The sequence below is a fragment of the Diabrotica virgifera genome, chromosome 7, assembly GCF_917563875.1.
Source record: "Diabrotica virgifera virgifera chromosome 7, PGI_DIABVI_V3a".
NCBI classification, from domain to species: Eukaryota; Metazoa; Arthropoda; class Insecta; order Coleoptera; family Chrysomelidae; genus Diabrotica; species Diabrotica virgifera.
Genome location: NC_065449.1, coordinates 181,166,072 through 181,190,263, shown reverse-complemented (window position 1 = coordinate 181,190,263; position 24,192 = coordinate 181,166,072). Strand labels below are relative to the sequence as shown.

Here is a 24,192-nt window from a genome sequence, read left to right as displayed (position 1 = left end):
TAGTTAGACCCGAAAAATAAACTTGAAACCATAATAATTGTGCCAGTTCTCATATTTATGTCGCAAATTCCATTTGAAGAAATTTGAGATACATTTTTGTAAATTTTTATGATTTTAAGTTATTTTGCGGGTGTAACTGTAACTACAATGATATGCTGCAAAAAATTATGTTGCCTCGCAGATTTAAAAGGGTTTATCTAGAAAACGGTTGAGTTTAGCGAGATGAATGTAGTATACATTTTTTAAGTAAAAATATTAATAGAATAAAAATTTTTATTTAGAAAGTATGTAGAGTGGGTAATAAAAAAATTGAACCTGTTAAATTAGCGCTGAAAGGCGTATGTGGCGCCCCCTGGATAATACATAATTTTTGGTGACGAATTTAGATTTCTCGTCTCAAAAAATCCCCGCTTACCAAATTTTGTGTTATTATCCCATGTCTGTTAGGAAATATTTAAGAATAAATAAAATAAAAGTTTTAACTTTGACACCCTGTATTTCGGTTATTATCAACTTTCGTACTAAGGTAAGTTAGCTCAAATCGACATATTTTAACCTCAGGAATCTAGTGGTAAGCTATAGCCCATTCTTTACCAAACACCCTGTATACAGTGTGTCGCATTTAAGATGAAGACACCCTTATATTTCGGCTATTAAAATAAATACAGATTTGAAATTTTGCAGTCATTGATTTTGATGGTTTACACTTTTTAAGATAGTCAACTGAAATTTAAATTTTAAACGCGGCCTACTGCGAATTCACAAACAGGACGAATTTTCAATATTTTGTTTCGCGTTAGAGATATCGCAAAAAGTTATTTTAAAAAATTGTTAGAAATATTATTCTGACCCCACACACCAAATTTCATGACAAAATTCGAACTTTTCGTTTTTTTCAGAATTGGTAGTCAAGATCCTAAAACATGCAATTGGCAGTTCCGAGATGCAGGGCCCCCGCTACCATATGTGCAAAGTGTGCAATGCACACGGGCGCCATCCTTTAGGGGCGTCAAAACTCAGGGTCAAAAATTGCAAAAAAAAAAAGCAAGAAAACAAAAATTAATTTTAAAATAAAAAAAAATAAAAACGTATACCATTTTTATTCAAATGCGCAAACCAGCACTCTAAATCGACGATTTTCGCCTCTTGTTGGAGGCATCATCAGAGAGGCGTAGGTTTGCTGTTCTCTGCCCCAAGTGACAAAGGCTAAGAGCTAGTCCTCGCACTGCAACTGACTTTATGGAGTAGGTGCCTAGCGACATCTGCTAAATGATAGTCAAAATTTTCAACCTAATAAAAATATTTAAAACTATTTTTAAAACATATTTAATTGAAAAACTTATTGGACATTTTTCCTGGTGACACCTGCATGGCTTCTAAAAATTGCAAGCCAGATGGATGCTGCAGTGAAGACAAGAGCGAATTCTAAAAGTTGCAATTTACAACAGTCTCCCCGTGTGCAGTCACCCCGTCTAATTTCATCGAAAAAATACTCTAGCAAAATATAGCTTACAAAAAAGTGAATACGGAGTCTGCAAACCCAGTAAAAGCAGAGTTCTAGCTAATGAAAAGTAGGTTCTTATTCGTCAAATTCGAAATCGAATATTTCAACGTGAAATAACCAAAAAATTTAACATTTTTCGGGGAAAACTTTTTTAAAGTGTTTTAAAAAAGCTTTATTTTATTACTTTTAAAAAAATTGTAGCGTAGCAACAAGAACAAGCAACAAGCAACCTTTTTTTTTGTTAAAAAAATTGTAAAAATCACCCCCTAATTAGCATTCCAAATGAAATTAATCGTTAGCGCTTTGCCATTTACTTTATATACTACGTATTGTTTATATGATTTATAAGTTTCATCGGTAAGTGCTTCATTTTTGAGAAAATTTGGTTTTAAAGTAATTTTTTTTAATATTGAAAAGATTCCTTTTTTCCAAATAAATTAAAAATTATTAGTGATACCAAAAACCCCGAGCAGTAAAAAAATGTAGGTTTTGCTTTTCTGAATACTTTGGTGTTTTTCTTTTCCCATAAGCAAAAATTGGTTGGCTGTTCAAAATTTGCATACACTCGAGATTAGTGACTCGTTTAAGCCCTTTTAACTACAGCTTTTTAAAAAATAAGCACTTTGAACCGATGAAACTTCAGATCATATAAGCAAAAGGACATAAGTAAACTAACTTGTGGTGAGGCGGTAACGATTAATTTCATTTGGGATGCTAATTAGGGGGTGATATTACGATTTTATTTGACCAAAAAAAGGGACCATCATCAGTTTGACCCAACTTACTTACCTACTTTGATGTTAAAAAAAAATAAAAAAAAAACAAAAATACAACTGCTTTTAAACGCTTTTAAAAAAGTTATAAGGAGTTTTCCCTGATAAGTGTGTGACATTTTTGGCAATTTCACGTTGAAATATTCGATTTGGAATTTGGCGAATAAGAACCTCCTTTTTATTATCTGCTCCTACTGTGTCTGCAGACTTCATATAGGCACTTACACCATTTTTCACTTTTTTATAAGCTATATTTTTTCGATAAAATACTTACTTTTTGGGTTATTTGCGAAAATCCGTCTAAAAACGTGTTTTTTTTCTTGAAAAATGAACATATTTACTTGCAAATAACTTGAAAAGTATTGACTTAGTGAAAAAACTTTGTAGAACAAAAGTTGTTTAAAATTAGTCATTTTATCCAATTCCGGACTTTTTTGAACGTATGTTTTTTCACCCACGAGAAGGAGTGAAACTCATTCAGGGAAAAAGCACACATCTGCACAATATCACTTTTTTCTTTGACATGTTAGCTATGTGTATGAAAAATGTAATGTCAATCCAGGCGGTTCTTTAAAATCCGGAGGTTTTACAATATTTTACTTTGAGTGAATGGACTATAATGACTTCTAAAGTTCAGTTTTTTAATTTATTTCAAGCACCTACCTACCTACCTTAAAAAAATGCATAAAAACATGATCCAAAATGGCTTAAGGGGCGCCAAAATCCTTTTTTGCACACAGGCGCCAGTAACCCTTACGGGGGCCCTGCCGAGATGCAGCTCGACACAACCAATGTCAAAGGCTCAAAAAAATCTAGCCTACCTATAGCCCGAAAATACACGGCCAGGCAAGCGACAGTACAGCCGCTGTGCTTAGCGTAAAGAGTGAGACAAATGCGAATTCTGTCCGGCTACTTTTTAGAGAGCCTGCCCTAGGGTAAAGCCGTCGTAGTAATGCTACGCTACGGGGAGCGTACAATAATTATTACAACTTCAGAGATGAATTAAAAAGTAGCTTTGCTTTATTTTAGATTTTTAGATACTTCGGTATTGTCTCAAAATTTATAAATTACAGTTTTGAAATAAGTAATTTATATTAATAAATAATTTATCATTGTACATTTGAAGAGGTTAGGCGGCGCCTACCTTGCCTACCCTGACGGGCCGCCCCTGAGCCAAAATCCAACATATTATTTGCAGTTAGTTAGATTACTAAGCTCCATAGGTATTTCAGTTAGGTGGTACCAAGGATAATTTTAAAATAATTTGGTGGTACACGACTCAAAAACACTGAAAACCACTAATCTAAATAATTGCAGTTTAAAACAATTTACGCTTCCTGAATTTTCGAATAGCCTTGTATATATTTGCATAGCGTGTCTATAGGTACATAATTATAATTTCCTACCAATATACAATAGTTGAAAACAGAAATCGAGAGTCCTCGTTCGATAGCGCGTTAGTGTCCAATTTAAAAGTGTTAATTGGTATAGATTGGAAATATTAATAGATCATTTTCATTTACCAGTTTTTTGGGTATAGATTTCCATGTCTAAACGTTGTGACATGATAAACACTTGTAAGTTTCCTTATTAATTTTTCATTTGGGTTTTATTCAGGTAATTCAGGTAATTGTGTGTTGTTTATAAACAATTTTGTATGGAAAACAAGGTCAGAGAGAAAGTCATAAGGTATTTTATCAGCAAAGGTATGAGACAATTATTTATTATTTAAAATGTTCAACTATATACACAATTATAAATTTTTCTTCATTATTTTTATATCTACATATATGTATTTTATTTTTATATTATTCCTTTTTTTTAATTGTTGCTGTTAATGGATGCTATTATTTCATCTTCTCCCCTTAAGTCTTCTACGATTCGTCCAACGTTTATCACGTGTTACCTTTATTATCATTCGATCGTCCATTTTACTTATACAGTGTGTCAATTTGAAAAGAAAATCTAAAAATATGCAAAAACACGTCAAATTTATTTGTGAGGGGGACATTTTGTAGACCAGTTTTCAACTAAATTACATCAACCCTATAGCTGGGGCGGACACCACCCCCAAAATCTTTAATGGAAAGGGGGGTTGAGTGATACCTCATTTTGAAGGTCATTAAATTACCTTTTCAAAAATACCACATGCCTTATATTTCTTTTCTGTACTTTTGGAAAAATCTTGGAGTCAATACTCTAAAAAATTTTGGAGTTCTGAACTCGATACTTAATATCTTTAAGGTTTTACTTGATTTTTCCAAAAATACTTCAAAAAACACTCTAAATACTTCAACACCCCAAAAAAATTCAATTTGGAGTTCAATACTCCAAAAAAATTTTTGGAGTTCTGAACTCGATATTTAATATCTGTACGGTTTCACTTGATTTTTCCAAAATTACTGAAGAGAAATATAATGTATGTGGTATTTTTGAATAGGTAATCGAACGATCTTTAAAATGAGGTATCACTCAACCCCCCTTTCCATTAAAGATTTTTGGGGTTGTGTCCGCCCCCGCTAGAGGGTTAGTGTAATTTGGTTGAAAACTGGTCTATAAAATGTCCCCCTCACAAATAAATTTGACGTGTTTTTGTATATTTTTAGATTTTCTATAGGGAGTAAATTACAGGGGGTGGCAACTTTTCAAATTGACACCCTATATGAGAATTCCATTCCTTTTTTCTGTTCAGAATCTACTAAATACTCCTACCTCACATTTTCGTTTTACACAATATACAGCAATGCATGCGCATCGCATATATGATCTGTAACTCAGAGGAGTTACAACCCTTCATGGGTTTTAGCCCACTCGACAACATGCCTCCACTCTTCTCTGTCTTGAGCAACCTCTATCCAATTCTCCACGGCCATAGCTTTCAGGTTTCCTGCTATATTATCTCGCCACCAGGGCAGTGGCGTAGCTGACAGGCCCGCAGGGCCCGCAAGGCGGGGGGGCCCGACGTTAGGAGGGGCCCCTTAAAGCCTTCAAGCTTAATACTTCTACATTCTTTAAATTGGAGACCAAAACATATTTTGTTGTTTTTATTCAATAATTCTTGATACCACTCAAGATATTTCAAAACACGATCAGCTGAAGTTTATTTTCCGGTATATAAAAATAAGTTGCAATGAAAATAATTTACCTTCCAAAGCGGAAGTTGTTGAAAGTGTTTTGGCATTTATTCGCATATTAGACCAAATTGGAGAAAGTCTTGTAAATTAAATTTTAAAATTTATTAAAATCAAAGCACCTTTCCGTACACAACTGTAGAGGAAAGGGTTATGATGGGACGGTATGAGTGGTGTATATTCAGGCATACAAAGGTGCATAACTGACACTGAAAAAACAGCTTCCTATGTTCCTTGTGCATCCCATAATCTGAACCTAGCGTTGAATGATGCATTTGATGGTGTACAGGAGATGTTTTTTAGGATATACCTAAAAACGTTTGTTTTTTTAGTGCAAGTATTAAAAGATGGTATGTATTACTATTATGACTTTGGATTCATCGCGTTTGCCAACACTTAAAAGGTGAAACCCTGTTATGGCTTTGCGTCGAGCTTTCCGACAAGTAATAAAATCTTTAACGAAAATTTCATTGCTATCTAAAAAACGATGAAAAATTAGAAGCTAATGCATTATTAGAGCATATTATGAATAATTTTGAATTTGTCGTTAATATTACTATTCAATCTAAAATACTTAACTTTATTAATCTAACACCAAGGCTTTTGCAATCTGAAATGGCAGAGTTAACGGTCGCCCTTCAACTTTTTCAAAAACCTCGTGATAATCCTCGAGAAATGAGAAATCCGTTTCCCGAAACTTTAGCGAAAGCAGCAGAAATAGCAGAAGAGTGGGGTATTACACCAAAATTTAAAAATAAACGGATAAAACGTATAAAAAATTTTACGATGAGTTCAGCTGAGACGAAAAAATAACTTATAGCAAAAAAAGTTTTATATAGTAAAGAATAGTATAGTATAGAAAAAAAAGTTAATGTTTTCAATGTAACTTATCCCCCATATTAACTTATTTATTTTTAGCACATAATCAAAACGGTCGGACGGGTCGATTTTTAAAATAATCATAATATGTATATTACAGCATCAATGTTTCGAACTTTACGCAATACCTCTGCAGGTGACAGTCATAACTTTGATTTTTTTTAATGGGAAAGTAGGTACATCATGTGACACCTCTTTTAAAATCATTTGAAATACTGATTACAAAAATGTATAATACTTGCGGAAAATTTCGGTCCAATGCTTTTTAAATACATAAATTATTTTTAATCCTTAGAAAACTAAGTAATAGGAATTTTTGAAAAAGGACATCGCACACATCTTATGGAAAATATAATGTCACTCAAATTCAATAAAATTTATACCAATAGATTCGTTTTAAATTAACGATCAAATCTTATCATTGCGCCAACTCTCTATTTTCAAAAATAAGAGCAGAAATTGATATAAATAAATCTGAAATCAAATGGGTAGGTACATAAGTTAGAGAGAGAAAAAATATTTTAAAATACCCAGATTTTCGGTACTTCATAAATCGGCGGATTAGTTTCACTAATCCGCTTAGGCCCAGCGGGATTGAAGCTGTTATGAATAGCACTCAGAGCAATAATGATTGTAAACTAACATTTTATGGACTCCAAAAATGTGATTTAGATATCCTTTAATTGCAATTTGCGCCGTAATTAATCATAATTAAGAGTTGGCGCAATGATAAGAATTGATCGTTATATTAAAACGAATCTAATCGTATAAATTTTATTGAATTTGAGTGACATTATATTTTCCATAAGATGTGTGCGATGTCCTTTAAACGCAGAATAAAATATTACATTATTATCGAGGGTCGTAAGTCCCTAAAAACTTCTATAATGTTTATTTTAATACTTATTTTAATTTAATTTAATTTAATTTTAATATGTAAGTTACAGGGGTGAAAACGAAAGCAAATTTAGTATGATTTTTAATTTCAAATCACTCAAAAGAAACTTTTTGTTTATTTTAGGGGACTGTCGACACTCGGTAATAATGTAATCTTTCATTCTGCGTTTAAATTTTAAAAAAATACTCATTTTTTTCTCAGTATTCGAAAAAATGGATGCATTTAAAGAGCATTTGACCGAAATTTTGGCCAAGTATTATACATTTTTGTAATCAGTATTTCAAAAGCTTTTAAATGAGGTGTCACATGATGTACTTTCCCATTTAAAAAAATCAAAATTATGACTGTTACCTGAAGAGGGATCGCGTAAAGTTCGAAACTTTGATGCTATAATATACTATGATTATTCTAAAAATCGACCTGTCCGAGCGTGTTTGTCGGATTAAGATACATGTATAATAGGTTTTCATGCCTATTCCCAAAAAATCTAAGTACAGTAAAACCTCGATATAACGGACCTCTATTTAACGGACTTCGGATATAACGGACAAAAAAAATCCTGCCAAATATGAAAAAAAGTCCCTTTATTTCCCAAAACGTCGCCAAACAATTTCAATAAAATTTTTATTGTTGGATAATGCGGACACATTTCTAATTATAAAAAAACGCAAACTTCAAAAGCGCGTACAAAACTTAAAATAAACGTTTTTTTTTATTTATTTTAAACTTATTTTTATACAACGGACTTTCGGTTATAACGGACACCCCTTCCCCCCAATTGGTCCGTTATATCGAGGTTTGTATTAACACTAACTGATGAAGAACAAATATTGTCCTTTACACATTTTAGTATTATATTGTTATTAGTTGTCGTTATGTTTATAATACGGGGGCCCACAAACATTTTCGCGGGGGGCCCCTCAATCTTCAGCTACGCCACTGCACCAGGGTCGAGGGCGTCCGCGTGGCCTTCTTCCAGTTGGGACTTCCTCCCATACCAGCCTTACTGTTCTATGGTCAGAATGTCTTCTGAGGTGTCCTGCCCATTGGAGTCTTCTGGACTTTATTTCTTTTATGATGTTGGTGTCTGGGTAAAGTTCTTCGAGCTCTTTTTGTTAGTTCTTATCCTACATTGTCCTGCTGCTTCATCAAGCACAGGCCCAAAAATCTACCTTAGGATTTTTCTTTCCCAAACACTTAGTATCTCTTCGTTTGCCTTTGTTATCGTCCACGTTTCGCTTCCATACATCACAAGGGTCGTATGATTGTTTTATATTATACTTGTATCTTGGTTCGTCTTGTCAGTTCTTTCGATTTTATAATGTTTTGAAGGGCATAAAGACATCTGTTGCCGGCTTGTATCCTATTGTTTATTTCTTGTAATCCGTTATTCTTTTCACTTATTGTTGTTTCAAGATTCCAAATTTTCTAACGCGCTCAAAGTTAAAGTCATCGATAGTGACCTGGTGTTTCCTATTAAATCGATTTCGTCTGCAAATGTCAACAGTAGGTTTGATCCTTCTCGATGAAATACTGTAGTTGGTTTTTCGATTTTTGCACTTATGTTTTAATCCACTGTTTATTGTGAATGTCTCCTAGTATTTCTGTCCAACTCTCACCTTATATCGTAACCGTTCCATACACATCCGTATCAAACTGACTAGTTGCAGCCCTGCATATTCTATCAAATGCTTGGTTAAAATCTACGTAGGTACATCTGATGAAGCTCACGATCAAACGCCCAACATTTTTCCATTATCTGTTTTATTGTAAATATCTGGGTTACTTTTTCGTATGTCGGGTATTGGTCTTCTATTTCAGCTGTATGTACTTCTATGTTTGATGTAATTCTGTTAGATTGATCGTTTAACAGTTGATAGAAGTATTCCTTACAGGTCTTCAGAATTTCCTTGTCATCAGTGATAAGCTGCCCGCTGTCATTTTGAAGGACGTTTTCTGTTCTTGCTTGGTACCCGGTCTTGATCTCTGAAACTCCTTTGAAGAATTGTCTTGCTTGTTTGTTCTTTCTTTTTTCTTCTATATCTCTGATTATTTGTTCCTGATACTCCCTTTTCTTCCTTTTCATTAATTTTCTTGTCTCTGTTCTTCAGAACAGTAGGTACTTAAGAACTACTTCACTGTACATTGCAGGGCATCTTTTTCATTCTTCTTCTCATCTCTTCTTTTGATATTGTGTCTCTTCTGGTCAAACCATAGCATCCTCTCCAGTATTACATTTCGGTCGCCAGAATATGCTCCTTTGTTTTTTTTTTTTTATTTATGACCCAAATTTCTGCTGCATATGTCATGATACTTCATAGATACCTAATACTATTGTTTGATATATCTTTTTTTGTTTTTTCTTTCATGTCTTATACAAGATCTTGTTTGTCCCAATCTATTTTTTATCTCTTCTTTTGTTGTTCCATTTTTCGACATTATAATAATATAGAACTCAAAGATTTAACATTCTTCGTTTCTTTTATTGCAAGGTGCTCTTCTATATTCAAATTTTTGCCATCTTCTTCCGATATTGCTAAATATTCCGTTTTTGTCATTTATTTCCATGCCCACGTTTCTGTATTTATTTTTTAGTTTCCTTACCATGTAACTGATATCATTCTCATCTTGAGCCATCACCACGTGGTCGTCTGCGAAACACAGTAGAAATAATAATATAGTCCCTATCGGTATTCCCATACCGCTATATTTTGACTTCGTAGTCGTTAGTGCGTGTTCTAATAAAAAATATTTATGTAGTAAAAATATTTTAAATAGACTTGGTGACGTTGGGCATCCCTGTAGCAGTCCTTTTGTTGTTTTGAAGTTGGCAACAATCGTGTCTCTGATTTTTATACATACTTCATTTCCCCTGTATTTGTTCTTGTTTGCTTGTGTTTGGTTAGCTAGTATGTCGGTTGGCTAAACTCAGACACAACTGGCTAGTGATTTTAGTAAGTAATTTTGCCAATTTAGTAAAATTGCAAAAAAAATAATTACTAAATAGTTAGTAATTTTGTCAATTTTGGCAAAATTGTGCAAAAACAAAAAAATTACCGACTAAAATCACATGCCAGTTGTGTCTGAGTTTAGCGAACCGACATTATCCCTATTTTTGTCATTGCTTTGTATAGTTCTTTCCTTGGCACGGTGTCATATAGTCATAGTCGTATGCCTTCTTAAGGTCTAAAAACGCCATGTGTATGTACATCTTTGTTCTTAGCTCTTTTCTTCTCAATTGTCTGTTGTATTGTATAGATATGATCTAGACATGATTTCTCTTCTGTGAATCCTGCTTGCTCTTCACCGATTTGATCTTCTATACCTACTTTTCTCTATTTTGTTTCTGAGGATCCTGCCGTACAGTCTTCCCATTTGTAGCGATGATGCTTATTCCACTGTAGTTTTTTTCTTTTCTATTTCCTTTTTTATATATCGATGTTATGTAGGCTTCCTGTCATAGATTAGGAATGTCCTCTCCATTTAATGCTCTTTCCATGATTCGGCGTATTATTTATTCTTGTTAATTTCTCTGTTCCGGATTTAATTAATTCCGCCACAATTCCTCCTGGTTCTCCGGCTTTATTGTTCTTCATGGAATTTATTGATATGCAAGTAGAGACTGTTCACCTGATTTATACCTATTGCTACTTTTTATCCGGAGAAATGACATCAAAACCGGAACTTAATATTCAAGCTCGACTTTTCAATACGCGATTATTGATATATCACGTGTTCTATTCTTGTGACTACAATGTGGTACTTCCGATTACAACTTTTTAACCGGAAGTGGTATAAAAACCGGAAGTATATATTCTCGTCTTGCTTAGGCGCGTCGAGTAATAGATATATCACTTTTACTATTCCGGCGAAGTTCCGGCGACTTTAAAACAATACTTCCAGTTGGAACTCTGCAACCGGAAGTCCGAGAAGCTTTCACTCGGCGCCTCATTCGTCATTCTATCAGTTCTAATATCATAGGAGTTATATTCACGGACGGACAGACATGCATGGAACCGGAAATATATATTTTTGTTTTCGTTTTGCTAAGGCACGACGAATAATATATTGCTTGTACTTTGTACTATTTCGGCGACTTTAAAACAGTACTTCCAGTTGCAACTCTAAAACCGGAAATCCGATATCAAACTCACCTCTAATACCATCTTCGGTAATATATTGTTATGATTTACTTTTTATTACTTTTATATCAATTAATCTTTATTTGATTACTCCAATTAATTATTTAATCAATTATCCAATTGTCACAAATCATACAAAAAAAATAAAAAAAAATCTCAGGGTGCCTTTTTTATAATACAAAAAAAAAATATCTAAATTATCTTATGTTATACCTACTTATCTTCTCTCGTGGTTTCAGTATCTCTTAGCCAAGCCGCACACCAAAGAAACATGAAACATGAAACGAAAAACATGTTTCATGAAAAGAAAACACTGCTAAACAAATCTCAAAGTCCGCCTACCAATGAAACGAGTATGATTCATGCTCATGATACATTTTTATTTTCGGAGAGTTTCATAAATGGCCGGACATATATTTGTTTAGCAGTGGTTTATTTCCATGAAACGTAATTTACGTTTCATGTTTCTTTGATGTGCGGCCTTAGTTGGTTCTAATCAGGAAAAAATATTAGGAAAAGGAATTAAATAGAAATATAAAATAAGCATACAGAATTATCTTTTATTATCAAAGTCAATACTCGAAAAATTGATCAAATTAAAACCTGTGGACACAGCTGTCCGAATGAAATTTTTACCGCTTAAATTTATTCTAGTTCAAATAACAATTTATCGGTTTGTTCCCGATGACTTTGATAAAACAAGCTAAACAAACAAATTTAGGTATTCGCAAAATTACTTATACCTACTTCCTATTTAAGTTTTGAAATATTGGAATCTTAATTCATATGCTTTTACTCAAAATTTTAGTTTCCGAACATAAAAATATCTTTCACATAAATTGACTGACCTTTTGCTTCACTCACTCTGACGTCTTCTCTTGACCCAAAACAGCTCTCCCTTGTTGACTATGTTAGGCTACCCATCAAAGCCCTCTCCGTTCTCAAGTTTCAATCTAGCAGCACACCAGCACCAATTCTCCAACAAAAACAACGAGCCCGGCCTCTTTTAACCAGCACTCGATTAAAATAGCTCCAAAAATTCTCTCCTCTCCTTCTCACAATAATACAGAATCAAAGAGGTATTTCATCTCAATTTGATCTGTCTCTCGTTCCACTTTTCAGCTCTATCCTCCACTATCAAACAACCACTGGTACTTGCTTTCTAACTATCCACGAAAACGTTTACTGCTCTTCAGCGATGCCAAATACATAATAATCTTTTCTTTTTCAAACTGTCTCAACTTTCAAGCTTCTCTTTCCCCCCTTCCAAATTGTCTAGCCAATCAGAAACATTTATCTCTCCACCTTCCTCTCTTTTCATTCGAAAACAAACAGTCATTCTTTCAAAAATATTCCTACCATCATAATAATTACTTTCGGGGAATTCTACAACATTTACTCGGGGTTAAACAAAAAGAGATTAAAATTCCGAACTTTCTTTTAAACTACAGTCAAAACCGTTTATAACGAACTTCAGGGGACTGGTTGTTTTTGTACGTTGTAGCCAGTGTTCTCTGTAAGCGGTTCTATCTGTTATAATGAACAGGTTGCTATAAACGATATTACACTGGTAGCAACAGTCAGTTTGTTGTAAGTTTATGATGCAAAAATGTGTAACTTTATCTATACTTATAATATGTTATAACATGTTACACATAACATTTAACATATGTGTTTATTGTACTTGTACGGGCTCTCAAAATCGTTTTATTATAAAAATCTGGGCATACATACACTATTTATTTTTAAAAAGACCAAATAATGTAAACACAATCTTGTGATAATAGACCCACCTAATAGGAAGTCTAGTGTCTAAAAGACTTACAAGTGGACCCTGCCCGGATGTACCATCATAACCATAAAACATTATAAAACCTTCCTTTTCATTTCGTGGTAATATCGGTACCTCGGAGAGATACAATACAATGCCCATTTTTATAACTTTACACGAAAGCAATTTTAAACTTTTTTCAACAAAAAGTGTTATTGCTACAGTTATTTATTGAGATGTGGAAACAATATTATATTAGGACATTGTATCTGTTTTCATTTGAATCATGGATTGGTTATAACTGTTTATTATATAGTGTGTAAAAAGGTCATAATTGAAAAAATGGATATTGTATCTCTCCGAGGTACAGATATGTACGCTGTAACCAATATTTCGACTGCTAGTGTTCCAAGAACTATGTTTGCTTTAACCGATTTGTTCGTTATAAGCAATATAAATGCTTTTTTTATATGTCATTTTACGGGACCTACTATTTTGTTTGTTATATCCGATTGTATGTTATAGCCGGTGTCGTTATACACGATTTTGACTGTATTTTTCTCGAAACTAATAATTACCTCTACCTGTAGATTCTAGTTTTCCCGTAATAAACAATCTTTTTACATTATGATCCTAAATAAATCTTCCTTTCACTTTATTTATTCACAGAAGTATTTAAATCTTCATCGAAAAACTCATTAAAGGAGAGACCCACTTACATGCTCGCTAACTTCTAATAAATATTTACAAATCAATATACAGGGTGGATCAAATTTATGTACCCGTGTTATATAAAAAATAATTTTTTTATTATATCTTTGATTGATAATTTGAAACACAATAATATATACACCTCATTTGTAATTCTGTTTTAATAAATTAGGAGGTAAAATTCGTGAACAGACAAACGGACGGACAGACAGACACGAAACCGTAAGTAAATATTTGTTTTCGTCGTGCTAAGGCGCGTCGAATAATATATCGCATGTACCCTTTCAATTAATTTGTCGTTCTATCTGATCTAATAACGGAGTAGTTATGTTTACAAAGTCTCTCGGACAGGCAAACATGGATAATTCATGGTCTTCACATTTTTTTTAATGAGTGAAAACAATATTTTTTGTTAAATCATTCTTCTCGATACTTACGTCAGCGATGTTCTCATCAAACTTACGCATCAACCTTTATAACGCAACCCCATTGAACCTTGATATTGATATATTTATGACGCTTGACAGTTGCCAAATTCTGACATTAGTAAATTGACGTTTAAGCGAGAATTATATTGTAAATGTAAATTGTTATTTTATTATAAAAATAATTCCTGGGACCCAAATTTATAAGATATTTAGGGCAATGGCTCATGAAACTCCAGATCCAAATAAAACTAAAAAACCATCTGGTGAGTTAAGCGTTACAATATATGAACTTATGGCCAAACCTACTTTTTTACACCCATTTATTGATTTAGAACTTTTAACTATAAATTATTTAGTAAGCAAATATGATTATATAGGTTTCTCCAGAATACATTTGTTCAAAAAACACAAAACACGTCAGCTAATTGGCATGTACATACTTCTACTTATTAATTATACAAAGGATTGGAGTGGATTTAAAGTATGACCTAAAATATTATTTATTTTTATTTGAGTTATAATGTTTGCCCCATAACTCTTCTACAGGAACACCACTTGACGCACTTGAAGATGTAAAAATCAGCAATACATTAATTAAAACTTAAGAATTATACTTTTGAAGTAAATTGGACAAGGTAAGGCTATTGAAAAACTTGGTTTTCAATAGCCTTGATGTCATTGATAATTCAAATGAGAAACAAAGCATTATGTGGTCAGAACTGAAAATAGTCAGATGTCTTCCATTTATTTTTTAAGAACCATGTATTTATTCCCAGTTGCCAGGTTTAATTACTTTCCATATTTTACCATATTTGGTTTGCTACCAAGCTACTCATATATAAGTCACATCGATTCTTACCATAGATCAGCGTCTCACCTGTGAGCCGGGGCTCGCATTGCACATACTTAATGGCAATTAGGTCAGCTGTAAACAAAGTCAAGATCCCCTTAATGATTTCCAGTCTCCAATAGGAGTGACACAAGAAGAAGAAGAATAGCAACTTGAATAGCTCTAGTCTATGAGGACGAAACTTAAATAATCCTTTGGTAGTGAATGGTTTAAAAGTATTTTGCAATCTATTGAGTATCAACAATAAACAAATGTAGTGACATTGACTAAAGACAAGAAAGATTTTACCCAGTGGTAAAATCAAAGTACAATTATTATAAAGTTATATAGGAAATAGATATATACATCTTATAACTACTAACTAATTAGTTTACAAATTTATTTGATTTATGGCCGGTTTCATCAACTACGAATAGTAGTTTATTCTACGATTAAAGTTATTCAACCAATAAACTGACATTTCTCCATTTTACTAACGTCAAATAAGACTTCTTATTGCATTTATTTATCAAAAAAATCTTACTCTTTGAGTTAATTGGCAAGTTAATCTGGCTGTAAATATTTAGAAGAAAGTAAATTCTCCAGTTTCACTTTAAATTATCAAAATTATATTGAAACAAAATATAAACGTCTAATAAATTTTATTCGACGAATAGCTATTCATTGATTTATTTGTTGTTGGTGAAACTGGACCTAAAAGTCTAAATGCTAATTCCAGTGGTTTGAATCTCTTTAACCTACGTTTTCTTCGGAATTGTCTAGGAGGTTAAGTGCAAACTGGTTTTCATGATCTTCCAGCTGGGTAATGCATGCAGTGCTATGTTTTTTGATGACTTCCTGTACCATATCTAGAGAGATGAGCACAGTAATAACCTGCAAAATACCTCAAAAGATGGAAAACAGTACATTCTTAAGTAAAAAGAGATGAAACTTGTAGAGGTGGAAATTATTGATATAAACATACAGTGCGGTGGAATAAGTGTTGCCCCCCCCTGTTAACTTGTTTATTTTAAGAATATAAGCAAAACGCTTGCACAGGTCGATTTTTAAACTAATCATAGTATATCATAGCATCAGCGTTTCGAACTTTACGCGATCCCTCTTCAGGTGACAGGCATAACTTTGATTTTTTTAAATGGTAAAGTACATCATGTGCCACCTCATTTAACAGCTTTTAAAATACTGATTTCAAAAATGTATAATACTTTAATCCTTTTTGAGATCGCAGGTCCAAAATTTTGGTCGAACTCTTTTTAAACGCATTTATTTTTTTCGAATTCTAAGAAAAGTAATAAGTATTTTTGAAAAATTTAAACGCAGAATGAAAGATTAGATTATTACCGAGGGCTGACAGTCCCTTAGAATAAACAAAAAGTTTCTTTTGAATGATATATTTGAAATTAACAATCACACTAAATTTTCTCTTTTTTCCACCACTGTGACTTATTAAAATAAACATTATAGGAGTTCTCAGGGACTTTGGACCATCGAGAATACTGTAATATTTCATTCTGCGTTTAAATTTTTCAAAAATATTTATTAGTTTTTTCAGGATTCGAAAAAAATGATTGCATTTAGTAAGAATTCGACCGAAATTTTGCGCCTACGCTCTCAAACAGGATTAAAGTATTATACATTTTTGAACTCAGTATTTTAAGAGCTTTTAAATGAGGTGTCACATGATGTACTTTCCCATTTAAAAAAATCAAAGTTATGGCTGTCACCTGAAGAGGGATCGCGTAAAGTTCGAAACGTTGATGCTATAATACACTATGGTTAGTTTAAAAATCGACCTGTCCGAGAGTTTTGCTTATATTCTTAAAATAAACAAGTTAACAGGGGGGGGGGCAACACTTATTCCACCGCACTGTATAAATTAACATTACATTACATAGTTTCCCACTTTTAGACATATAAGAGAAGTATGACAACTGCCACTGTGACAGGAGAATTTTATAAAATACTCCTGACACAGACGTCTAAAAGTGGGAAACTATGTAATGTAATGTTAATTTATACGTTTATATCGATAATTTCCACCTCTACTAGTTTCATCTCTTTTTAATTTACAATGTATTATGTTTCTATCTTTTGCGTTATTTTGCTAGTTATTAGCACACTCATCACTGTATTTTAAGGTCACAATGAATAAGTCCTAATTATCTTTCAAATCAATTTCCCCGACGATCACATATAAAAAAATGGATATACAGGTGGGGTGCAAATGCACCCCGTACCGTTGTTTATGTAAGAATCTAAGCACCGCCTTACGAAGGTTAATGCCATGATTTATTTTTATTTGAGTAATAATGTTTGCAATATATCTCTTCTACAGGAACACCACTTGAAGATGTAATAATCAGCAATACAATAATTAAAACATTTTTTTTTGTTACAGATAGTGCATTTAAGCAGCAAAGACTCCCAGCATGGCAACCAATTTTAACTGCAGGTACAGTCCTGCCTTCATTCTTCATAATTGGAATTGCCTTTATACCAGTTGGCATAGTATTGCTGTATTTATCAAACGAAGTTAAAGAACATGTAATTGATTATACTAATTGTAATAAGACAAAGACTAATAGTGATGGCACCTGGACAGAATCATCTGAGACGTGTGTTGACTTTATTAAAACAAATAGAGATGATCCATGTGAATGTACCATTTCGTTTAAGCTTGCTGACAGTTTTGATGTAAGTATTATAATTTTTAAATAACATATTTTTAGATATATTGTATAACAGAATCAGCAATTCTTGTCAAAAAGGAGTATAAAACTACAAGAATAAGATTCTTTTTATTCTCTTCATTCCTTGAGCCATTGTCTGGGTGTGGAGCACAAACCATACATACTTATAGACGTTTCACGACCATGTTAATCTTTCGGATCGAATTAACGCCATCTCTTGATTGGAATGGGAACTAAAATGACAAATTTTAGTTACGTGAGAATTTCAAATTATAAATTTTGAAGGATTTTTGATGAAATTTTGCAGGAAATTAAAACAACAGAAAGACAATTCAATGTTTTATTCCATATTTTACTGAAAACTTCAAATATTCCAATTTGTTTTCAAAATGCTAAACACTACTGCTATGTGTCACGTGAAAGCACTGATGTGTATCGACTTAAATGAAAATTTTTGAAAGAATCTTGTAGGATGATTGTTTAGATAAATACCTTATAATCTTTTACAAACTTCCAAAAATATATAGGTCCGAAATGTTGATGACACACTTGTCTATTGGAATAAACTGTTTCAGGATCTATTATATTGTTTTTTTTAATGTGTAGAAACACAACACGGGATGATCAATGTAAACTAAAAATTCTACTCATAAAAATGGAGAGGAGGTTAATACACTTGATTAAAATTGTGATTAAATCTAATTAAAAACGTAACACCACTATAATAAAATAATTAAGCCACAAACTGTAAAATAAAAAGTAAATAAAAATTAATTTAATTGTCAACTGTCAGTTGTTAAATATGACAAGAGAATTGACTGACAGCGACATCTCTTGATTGGAATGGTAACTAATTTGCTGTCTTGACCTTGACAATTTACGTGAAACGTCTATGAGTATGTATGGTTTGTGGTGTGGAGACACTCTAGATATTATTAGCTTTATTATTAGTTAGCTGCAAACCTGTGCTAGATGGACGGTTTCATGTACAGATTTTCCCTTCAGAGTCTAATTTTGGTTTGCCCATCTTGTTGGAGATTCTCCTCTGTGTTTTCAGATCTCAACCTTTCCTTCAACTACCAATAGTTTCATAGTCCCCATTCTGCTGATTATATGGCCAAAGTAACTCGAACTCAGATACGCTCAGTGTACTTTTTTAAGTAGCCTGTCTTTTATATTAAGCTCTTCCAGAATTGACAGGTCGGTTCTTTGATCTGCCTAGTACATGCATAGAATTCTTATGTAGACTCACATTTTGAAAGATTGGGTCTTACTCGTATAAATTTTTATGAGAGTCCAGCTGAGTATGTAGTAATGGGAAAAATAAGAGCATAACCAACCTGACCTTAGTATTCATTGATATTATTCAGTCCTACCATGTTTTAATTAATTTAGCTGTAGTAGTTCCATAGTAGTGCAGTAGTTAGACCAACAATCATGTATAGCAGCGAGACATGGACATTGACGGGGAGACAAAAATCCAGAGTCAATGCTATGGAAATGAGGTTCCTGAGGAAAATAGTAAACAGAAAGAGGACAGACAAAATACGAAACGAAACAATTGGACAAAACCTTAAACTAGAACCAATCAATGAAAAAATAGTAGAGGGACAACTTAGATGGTTCAGGCACGTGTGTAGAATGTCGAACGAGAAGCTAACAAAACGAGTGTTCGAAACGAGAGTGCAGGGGAAAAACAAAAGAGGAAGACCAAGAGTTATGTGGGTGTATATGAAATCAGGAAAGAAGTCGAGAAGAAGGGATTGACATTGGAAAGTGCAAGAAACCTAACGCAAGATCGGAAAGCATGGAGACTACAATGCCAAACTTAACTCCACCAGCCTTACACCTAAAGGTAGAAAGGCTTAGGACTAAGTAAGTAAGGGTCTTACTCGTATAAATTTTTTTGATAGTCCTGCTAAGTATGTAGCAATGGGAAAAATAAGAGCTTAACCAACCTGACCTTAGTATTCATTGATATTATTCAGTCCTACCATGTTTTAATCAATTTAGCTGTAGTAGTTCGGACCATTGCTAGTCTACTCTTGATTTCTGAGGAAGCTTGAAATGTAATAAAAGATGGATGTTTACAGAAGTTCATTTTGCGAATTGGCTATTTGTGAATTGTTGGCTATTAACATGGCAATTCTGATCTTGCTTATGGAAGTTTTAAATAGTTCGACCGATGTAAGCCCGAACTACTTCCACAGATTTTGGAGCCACGAGTGTCTTCTCCTACCTTCCCCCCGCTTACCTCTATTTTCCTCTGGATAATCAATTGCAGTAGTAGCCACTTACATATATACAAAACAATAAAACAAAATATTGTTAGATAAGACATCCCTAAAAGAGATTTATATGAACTACAAAAAGGTAAGGGCTGAGATTAAAACAATAAAGGAAACACAGACGAATATGTACAAGTTTTCTCTTTAAGAATGAAAGCATATTACATTGTAAGATTATGACTCTTAGAACAAAGAAATAAACACTAAATGATATACCTAACATAAACAAAACAAAATTGACATTAGTACATTGACGCTGAATCGTTGAAGATCTGCTAAGATCGAATCTTACCAGAAAAGAAACTCTAGAGTTTGAAAGAGGAAATTACCAAAAATGTAATTGTCGTCAAAAAAGTAATCACTGAAGATAAACCTGCTTAGCACTGTTCTGTATTAATCAATCAAATCATTACCATTGAAATTGAAGTAGCTGATGAACATGGTTTCAGATATGGAAGATCCTGCAATGATTCGAGTTTTGTAATTAGGCTGACTAAGCCCTCCTGAAATATAGGTATATGTTAGTGATAGGCTAACTAATAATTAAAGATTTTAACCTTGACAATGGTCCATTTCTGCATGTCAATTCGTTTGTCTTGTTTTGTAAGTCATTGATTGTTACTTGGGTTTAATATGAATCTTCATTATGGTGTAGCTCATACACACTCCTCCAAGAAATTAATGCACCTAATGGGTCATTTTTCATGTCTCGAATTTCCTAAACCTGTTGTCCGATTTAAGTGATTGTTTTAATGTTATAGCTTTATTCTTTAACAATATCGCTTTAATAATATTGTTGCTAGTCAAGTAAACTGTCATTGTGTACTAGATGTACTTTTCTCAAAGTTTGCAACATTTTGAGGAATATTCTAGTATTTATAAAGTACTGAAATGAAAACCCAACAATAGCCCCAAGTTTTCTTAACATTTGGTTTTTGATTCATTCGCTTATGTTGGATAAAAAAAAGTTAGGTAATTTAACGACTTGTCATGTTTTTCATCAATATAGGGTGTTTTTAAGTAAGTATGACAAACTTTAAGGGGTCTACATGAAAAAAAAAATGAGAGTTTGCTTCATCAACGTATATCCGCAAATGTTTCGTTTCTGAGATATGGGATGTTGAAATTTTTGTTACAAACTGACAATTCATTTATTGTTCTAAAACCTGTTGAGATATGCAAATGAAACTGGCTGGGTCTTAAGAGGTAGTTATTGCGCATTTTTTGAAATACAATAAGAATTTTATATTCATTGACATGCAAATATAATACGCAATAACTACCTCTTAAAACCCACCAAATTTAATTTGTATATCTCAATCGGTTTTAGAGCAATAAATAAATCGTCAGTTTGTAAGAAAAATACACCCCGTCGTATCTCGGAAACGAAGCATTTGCGGTCATACGTTTATAAAGCAAACTGTAATTATTTTTTCATGCAAATTACCCTTTAAAGTTTGTCATACTTATTTAAAAACACCTGTATTGATGAAAAAGATGGCTAATTGTTGTACCTAAGTTTTTATTATCCAGCATAAGCGAATGAATCAAAGAACAGAATGTTAAGAAAACCTGAGGTTTTAATTTCAGTATTTTATAAATGCTAGAATATTCCACAGGGTGTTGCGAACTTTGAGAAAAACACAGTTTGACTGGTACACTCGGTATACAATGACAGTTTACCTGTCTATATATTTTAGCAACAATATTATTATAGCGATATTGTTAAAAAACAAGGCTATAACATACCATAAAATGGGGTTACTTTGACCGCTGGGGTGAATTTGACCGAAAACATAGAAAAATATCTATTGTGATATACTTCAGTCACCCTGTATAATTTTTAAAATTATTTTTAACGATTCAAATTTATAAATATCTAAGAATTCATTTTTAATTAAAAAAAAAGAATTAATATTCCAAGGGTTGTTAAATCCACCGATATAACGAATTAACAAAAAATGGTTTAAAAAACGGTCAAATTAACCCCAGTTACAAGAAAAATAATTTTACAGGCAAAATGCATATACGGTCAACTTCCCCCCAGATGGGGTATTTCTATCAAAGGCATTTTTTATTTTTTTTTTCTAAGTCATGATTATTTTTTTGTAATTATAATCTAAGCTACTGAAAGTAGACGCCTAAACCCATGACATATTTGCATATAGAAAAATGTAGCAAAATTTAAAATATGATTTTTATAGGATTAAAGTACAAAATCGGTCAGTCACCCCATTTTACGGTATTAAAAAAGTCAATCAAATCGGACAACAGGTTTAGTTAATCCGAGACATCAAAAATAACATTAAAAATAATATTTTTAAGGTGGTGCATTAATTTTTTGGAGAAGAGTAGTTGTATTACTTATATGTAACTGTTGTGTTAACTTAAAGTCTTTGTTGTAATTGTGGCTTATTATATGCTTTTCTTCTAGGGTAAAGTATATATGTATTATGGTTTAAGCAATTACTATCAGAACCACAGAAGATATGTGAAATCTAGAGATGACAATCAGCTACTAGGAAAATTGAGCCCAAAACCCTCAACTGATTGTATGCCATTTGACTATGTTGTTGATAATAAAACGAATCCATCTAAAAAACCTATTGCTCCATGCGGAGCAATTGCTAATTCAATGTTCAACGGTAATCACATTTCTTTACGTTTAAAACTAAATATTAACGTAAATGTATATTTCTAGATTCTATATCATTGAGCATGATTGATGATAGTGGAAAGATTGTACCTGTTCCTCTTCTCAGAACAGGAATTGCCTGGGACTCTGATAAAAAAATAAAATTTAAAAATCCACCTGGTGCAAATTTAGAAGAAGCATTTAAAGGATATGCCAAGCCGATTGATTGGAAAGTAGATATTTGGAACTTAGATCCAGACAATATAGAAAATAATGGTTTCCAAAATGAAGATTTTATAGTATGGATGCGCACTGCAGCTTTGCCTACTTTCAGAAAGTTATACAGAAGAGTTGACCACAGTCAATCTGATTTTTCTTCAGGATTGAGCAATGGAACATATATTTTAAAGATTGTATACAGTAAGTAATATTTCTTTTATTTATTTTTATTTGTGATCTAAAGTGTGATAACTTTTGTGTCAAAATATGTTATGTGTGATTATAGGAGATACTAAAAAAAGTTATTTACAAAAATAGGAGGTAGGTGTTTTGACATACTCTGTATTGGATTTAGAGGGGATGCCCACCCCTGTATAATACAAAACAATTTGTATTTAAAATAAAATAAGTATCCGCTGGGAGCGTTAACTATTATTATAGTTCACTTGGTATATTCTGTCGACGCAGGGGATGATCTTATGTGTATGCTTTATGTTCGATTTACGAAAACAAGAAGTTATTTAAAATTTTACTATTAATTTTGTCCTTCTTCTTCTTCAAGTGCCATCTTCGTTCCGAAGGTTGGCGATCATCAGGGCTATACGTATTTTCGAAACTGCTGCTGATACGTAACATCTCATCAGGCGAAGTTTCATTTCAGGGCTCAAATCTCTTCCACAGAACACTCTCTTCATTTTATTGAATATGGATCTGGCTTTTTCTAATCTTATTTTGATTTCTGCTGAGCTATCGTTGTCTTCATTTATTAAAGTGCCTAAATATTTGTATTTGCTAACTCGATCGATAATTTCATTGTGTAAATATAAATTTTGGACATTTCGTGTTGATTTCGATATTACCATAAATTTAGTTTTCTTTATGTTCAAAGATAGTCCACATTCTTCGCAGCAGTCTGCTATATTATTCACCAGTGTCTGTAGCTCTTCAAGTGTTTCTTCGATCAGAACGGTGTCGTCGGCAAATCTCAGATTGTTTAATCTAACACCATTTATTTTAATACCTATTGATTGCTCAGAGAGTGTTCTATTCATTACGTCTTCGGAATAGAGATTAAACAGGGTTGGTGACAGTATACACCCTTGTCTCACACCTCGCTTTATTTCAATTTCTTCAGTGGTATTATTCTCTACTCTCACTACTGATTTTTGATTGTAGTACATATTTGCTATTAGTCGGATGTCTCGTTTATCTAAATTATTTTCTGCCAGGAGTCTGTTTAGATGATCATGCCGCACTTTATCAAAGGCCTTGT

General features: G+C 32.8%; 1 protein-coding gene across 6 annotated transcripts in view; it reads left to right on the top strand.

The window, feature by feature from the left end:
• Window positions 1-24,192, top strand: part of LOC114326172 (cell cycle control protein 50A) — a 91,851-nt gene that overhangs the window by 13,922 nt on the left and 53,737 nt on the right. For 2 of the 6 annotated variants that reach the window (XM_028274434.2, XM_028274430.2), the window contains exons 1-4: window positions 14,323-14,500; window positions 17,486-17,781; window positions 22,500-22,710; window positions 22,767-23,120. In XM_028274434.2, the coding sequence (XP_028130235.2) occupies window positions 14,455-14,500; window positions 17,486-17,781; window positions 22,500-22,710; window positions 22,767-23,120 (907 nt within the window). In that variant the 5' untranslated portion in view covers window positions 14,323-14,454. Of the gene's footprint in view, window positions 1-3,709; window positions 3,984-14,322; window positions 14,501-17,485; window positions 17,782-22,499; window positions 22,711-22,766; window positions 23,121-24,192 lie in introns of those variants that run through there. The other 4 variants (XM_028274431.2, XM_050655628.1, XM_028274432.2 and 1 more) reach the window with 3 other exon arrangements.